A 6,331-nucleotide genomic window follows, 5' to 3' on the forward strand; every position below is an offset into this window, starting at 1 on the left:
GAGCGTAAATGTTGTGAGAGAGAGAGAGAGAGAGAGAGAGAGAGAGAGAGAGAGAGGCAAATGTTTTGCATGAAACATTGTTTCCTAGTTAAAGGAAAGGGTTAGATGTCAGCGTAAATGTTGTGAGAGAGAGAGAGAGAGAGAGAGAGAGAGAGGTAAATGTTTTGCATGAAACATTGTTTCCTAGTTAAAGGAAAGGGTTAGATGTCAGAGCGTAAATGTGAGAGAGAGAGAGAGAGAGAGAGAGAGAGAGAGAGAGAGAGAGGATAGAGAGAGAGAGAGAGAGAGGTAAATGTTTTGCATGAAACATTGTTTCCTAGTTAAAGGAAAGGGTTAGATGTCAGAGCGTAAATGTGCGAGAGAGAGAGAGAGAGAGAGAGAGAGAGAGAGGAACAAACGTGTTCTCTATGAACATCCAATGTGTCCCATCCTCTTGCTAACAAAGAGAGCGAGCAATAAAAATCAGCAGCAAAATGGTAACATGAATAAAAGCGACACTCAGCTGATGCTATTACCTTTCCCCTTCAATCGAAGTACCCACCGCTGATTCAAACTCCCATTCACATACCTGCAACAGAAGATTGGATTGTGTAAGTAATATTGTTAATTTGATCAACACTTTCCAATAGTTATCAACAACACAAAAAGTGAAATTAGGAATGGAGCTTCAAAAGCCCATTTAGAAAATTACAACAAAATACGCTTTGAACATTTTAGAAAATCCAGGACCATAAATGTATATTTTCAATTTGAGTTCAGTAATTAAGAAAAATGCTAGATGAAAAACTGACAAAACTAGAAAAATAGACAACTTCAACGCGCTACTTCGCCAGTTTCTTAAAATTGGAGAGCACAAGGAACGTAAGACGCTAAAGCTGAAGGTAATGTTATGGACCTACAAACTAAACTGTATCATTAATTTTCAAGATCTCCCATAACAACAATAAGTTATGCAATAAGAAGTCATTAAATTTTACATGAAAGATAGTAAAGGAAGCTTAGTTCCTCCAACTACGGGGATAACTATTTTTCTAAAAATGCAACAAACTTATTACTCTAAAAATCGCTTATTAATTATCAATAAAAATATAAATTCTTCTTATGCACCAGAACTACCTTACTGAATAAGGCGTATAAAAGGCTCGTGTGTAAGAGCATAGAAAGGATATGGGAGAATATAGACTGGGAAAATACAACTCTATTTACAATAACTAGAGAGAGAGAGAGAGAGAGAGGAGAGAGGAGGAGAGAGAGGAGAGAGAGAGAGAGAGAGAGAGATGAGAGAGAGAGAGAGAGAGAGAGGTGTAATTGTAATGGACGAGTTGTAATAATAGCCTAAAATTTATCAAAATCTCTCTCAAAATATTTCTTTGCAAAAACTCTGCAATAGTTAAATCAATAAAAAAAATATTTTGATTTCTTTTGTTTTCCATAATGGTTATGGATAAATTGTCCATTCGAATTACCTGTAAGCTTAGTTAAAACAAACGTGAAGTTACATCAACCGTGAAGAATATTCTCTTTTGTGGTAACGAAAATATTCACTTGAGATTATGGATCACACATCAAAACTACCGTTGCATCATCTTAGCTTCCTATTTGACATTACTTACACAAGAAATACTTTCTTCTTTATCTCAAAAGTGCAAGGGGAGGATTGTACAAGAAATAAGCTGTGTAGGATTTATAAATCATTTGTGATAAAATGTGATCTAATACATTTCCTTCTTCCCCGTTGTGCAATCGTATCTAAACCCTTGGAATGGTGTAGAGTAATATCACACCAATTCATCCTCCCCATTATCCACACTCTCACACTGATAACTCTCCTTCCAAGAACGGTCATCATTTTGAGGTAATGGTGAAATTAATGGGAGTCCTAAAAGGCTTTCTGCTTTTCTCTTGAGTTTCATTCTCATTCCTTTTTCTGCATAGTGACGTTCAACAGCTTTCACTGAGTTTCTTTTGTTTTTTTTTCTAAAACTTTATTTATTTTTTTTCAGGCTAATTCCAATAAATGTTCTTTTACGTAGTTCAAAAATATCTAGCTCAGAGCTTCTGTAATTGGTTAGGATGGACCGGGTCCAGTAATTATACATGTTGGTAAATATTCATTATAGAACAATATTTATCAAGAAGTAAATAAGAATTGTTCCTGGTGCATTTACAGGTACTTTGAACTATACTGCTGCAAATACTCAGAGAATACCAATATCTTTAAAACTAAATGTTTGAAAATTCCAAAAGTTGTGACTAAAATACCAAATTTAAAAGGGAAAACACACACAAGACCACCACCTATTCTAAGGTTCCCAACCCAACCTATCCTAACCTAGGAGCAGTATCTCGTCCTACTTACTGATCGGGGGAGGAACTACCCCGGCCCCCTAGACTAGGTATCCTTTCCTCACCCTAAGACTAAGACTTAACCCTCTATCTCTTCCCAAACGGCTTCATTCCTGGCAAGGTAAAACTACATCATAATATTTCGTGAATCATAAAACCAGCTTCCTATTACCGCATTTCAGACCAATATAAACAATGTTTACAAAATAAAAAAAAAAACGATTCATTATTATTATTATTATCATTATCTAAGCTACAACCCTAGTTGCAAAAGCAGGATGCTATACGCCCAAGGTCTCCAACAAGGAAAATATCCCAGTGAGGAACGGAAACAAGGAAAAATAAGTCTTCCAAAAAAAATAAGTCTTCCAAAAACGCAAACACTTCTCTTCCTAGAATCTGTGAATGCAATAAATGGTAGAAAAAATAATTTACTGCCAATTGAACAACCATTTATCTTTTCTGGGAATCAATCTCTCTCTCTCTCTCTCTCTCTCTCTCTCTCTCTCTCTCTCTCTCTAACAGCCTGGCACCTTCTTTTACCGACGGCTTAAAACTAGTTTCTCTCTGCTTTCACAGATAACACCTTGTCTTCAGTCTTACTCGTTTTGAGACATCGATTCATTTACCTTTCATAGGAAATAATAATGTCTTTAATATGTTGGAATCTATAACTATAGGGAAGGTAGAACAAAGAAAAAAAAATAAAGTATAGTGTGGAGGACTTTGAAATTTGTCCTGGAAAAAAACTGGATTTACCTCACTTGAACATTTTTGCCTAAAAGCTTCGGCGTAAGCTAAAACGCTTCAAGGATTGAACTGCATCTGACAGACTGCTATTAAAAGCTGTAGAATAAACCGGAGATTAAGCAAGGTTTTTGTATGTGTGTACACACACATACACACACACACACACACACACACACACATATATATATATATATATATATATATATATATATATATATATATTATATATAATGAACGCTGGTGTGTGTGTGTGTTGGAAGGCTTGCATTTGTTAGATTTTCATTCCAGATGAAATTGCAGTTAGAGCCAAAGAGACGCAGCTAAGACCCTTAGCTAATACCTACAGTGAACTGTGGGATGTGTACTGACATCCCACGAGCGAGAGCTACGAAGGAATAGTAGACAAATCTTCACCTCTTTTGCAAGTCTTCATTTATTTATCCGTTCATTCTCTACTAGTTGCATCCATCTTCATTTAAAATTTTCTATATATTTGTGAAGACATTGCGAAAATAATTGAAGACTATAGCAATGCCAAACACTGCTCCTCGATTAGTGTTGAAGATGTGAAATCTTTCAAATTTCATCAGCGGAAAAGATGATTCTTAAGCTGAAACGAATTTGTATTCTTGAAAGATTTCCCACTTTTCTTTCGTTTATTTTGCTCATTTTAAGGAGTTCTATTAGAATGGAGAGAGAGAGGAGAGGAGAGAGGAGAGAGAGAGAGAGAGAGAGAGAGAGAGAGAGAGAGAGAGAGAGAGAGGGAGAGAGAATATGTATGCGTCAAAACACGCAATTCTTCTCTGAAGATTTTTTGAGAATACTCTACTGCTCTAGAAACTGCATTCTCTTATGAAGACTTCTTCGGCCTTTTTTTCTTCTTACTTCAGAATGAAGAAACTCGGATCTTTTTCTTATCCTTCCATACTCTCTACTTTTGCATAGTTTCCACCTTATTCTGCAAAATCTTCATTTTTGGTAAATCAATATAATGGACTTTATTTCTTATTTTAAATTCACCCTCTCCTAAACTGATCAACGACTTATCATTAGTTCTTTTCGTATTCTTTCAATCTTCTCTCCCGTTCTCATTTCTGTTTCCCTCTTCTTCCTGTGTTTTTGGATGGAATCCTTTCAAATAAATCAACTTTTAGTATTCAATATTCTTCTTGTTTTGCTTTTCCAGACTACCTTCCAGATTCCACTTGTCACTGCTCCCTTCTTCACGATGTATTTTTCCTTTCCTAACATTTCTGCTCGGAGACAAGAAAAATTTGAAGCCGACATGGCTCTGCCAGGAACTATTTCATATCCTGAAGACTTTTTGATTTCGAAAAAGGCTTCATGAGCATTTTATTAAAACTAAGCCTGATAGAGGAACTCTTTAGTGTTGGGCCAGCGGAGCTCTCCCCTTCCAACTGGAGGGGAGGGGGCTCCCCCCGCTCTCGCTGGCGCGGGGAGGGGCTCCCCCCGCTCTCGCCGGCGGGGAGATGGGCTACCCCCTGCTCTCGCCGGCGGGGGGAGGGGCTCCCCCCGCTCTCGCTGGCGCGGGGAGGGGCTCCCCACCCCGGTCTCACTGGCGGGGGGGGGGCTCCCCCCCACTCTCGCTGGCGCGGGGAGGGGCTCCCCCAGCTCTCGCTGGCGGGGGGACGGGCTCCCCCCCGCTCTCGCTGGCGGGGGGAGGGGGCCCCCCGCTCTCGCTGGCGGGGGGAAGGGGTCCCCTCCTCTCGCTGGCGCAGGGAGGGCCTCCCCCCAGCTCTCGCTGGCGGGGGAGGGGCTCCCCCCCGCTCTCGCTGGCGGGGGGAGGGGGCCCCCCGCTCTCGCTGGCGGGGGGAAGGGGTCCCTCCTCTCGCTGGCGCAGGGAGGGGCTCCCCCCGCTCTCGCTGGTGGGGGAAGGGCTCCCCCCCGCTCTCACTGGCGTGGGGAAGGGCTCCTCCCGCTCTCGCTGGCGGGAGGAGGGGGGTCCCCCCCCCTCTCACTGGCGCAGGGAGGGGCTCCCCCGCTCTCGCTGGCGGGGGAAGGCCCCCCCCGCTCTCGCTGGCGTGGGGAGGGGCTCCTCCCGCTCTCGCTGGCGCGGGGAGGGGCTCCTCCCGCTCTCGCTGGCGCGGGGAGGGGCTCCTCCCGCTCTCGCTAGCGGGGGGAGGGGCTCCCCCCCGCTCTCGCTGGCGCGGGGAGGGTCTCCCCCGCTCTTCCAGGCGCGTGGAGGGTCTCCCCTGCTCTCGCTGGCGGGGGGAGTGGCTCTCCCCACTCTCGCTGGCGCAGGGAGGGGCTCCCTGAGAGAGAGAGAGAGAGAGAGAGAGAGAGAAATTACCCGTCTGTCATAGAAAAAAAACTTATAAAATATAGATCTTTCTTAAATTTTCGAACAAATAACTCCACCAAATTTACGGAATCGCGACTTCATATTCTGGAAGAAAATTCAGAAGTGATATACCCTAATGGCTGTTATATCTCACTAAAACGTTTCGAAACATTTATTGCAAGGGTTTTTCAAAATACCTTTTAACAATAACGACAGAACTTTCTCGAATTTTATAGCAAAACTAGTCATTTCTCTCACCATTTCCCCTTTGGTGCAATGTGAAGGCTGGTTGGCTTCTCTCTCTCTCTCTCTCTCTCTCTCTCTCTCTCTCTCTCTCTCTCTCTCTCTCTCCTAAAGAAGCTATTTCAATCACTGTTGTAATTAGTAATCCTCGGATTAAGCCGTTCAGTAATCGTTTCTTTCTTTTGAATAAGTTTCAATATTCTATTCTTGCTTCGGTTTTTCTATTTAGAGCTATCTTCAGTTTACCTGTCATTTTCTCTCCTTGGTTAAAAAAAGTATATTATCTTTCGTTTACCCAAAATAAAAGCAAAAAATAAAGCATCCATAATATTCCTGTTATCACTCGCAGCTTTCAAGAAAAAGAAGCCAGAGGCTCATGGGAATACCTCAGGCAAACCATTAATTTTCCCTTTGTGAAAATAGAAAAGACTTGTATAATAATATTTACCAAATATTTTAACAACTTGGAAGAACTTGAGTATTATTGCCTCCCTTTACTGCATTCGTTACCGATAATACATTCGTTTTGCATGATAAATTGAATGATTTTTTCGGCCATGCAAATCATAATATATATTAAATATAAACACATTGATAAATTGGATAATAAAAAAGCTAATAAACAATAATCATCCGTTACAATATGCGTCTGTACATGTCTATTTCTCTTTCCTTGTATGAAAATTTCCT

At 41.4% G+C, this 6,331-nt stretch overlaps 1 protein-coding gene across 1 annotated transcript in view; it reads right to left on the reverse strand.

Moving 5' to 3' along the window:
* Positions 1 to 4,397: 4,397 nt before the first annotated feature.
* LOC137632693 (skin secretory protein xP2-like) overlaps positions 4,398 to 6,331 on the reverse strand; it is a 9,635-nt gene continuing 7,701 nt past the window's right edge. The window contains exon 2 of the mRNA XM_068364801.1: positions 4,398 to 5,318. Coding sequence (XP_068220902.1) covers positions 4,398 to 5,318 — 921 coding nt within the window. The remainder of the gene's footprint in view (positions 5,319 to 6,331) is intronic.

The sequence above is a fragment of the Palaemon carinicauda genome, chromosome 3 (assembly GCF_036898095.1).
Source record: "Palaemon carinicauda isolate YSFRI2023 chromosome 3, ASM3689809v2, whole genome shotgun sequence".
Lineage (NCBI taxonomy): Eukaryota > Metazoa > Arthropoda > Malacostraca > Decapoda > Palaemonidae > Palaemon > Palaemon carinicauda.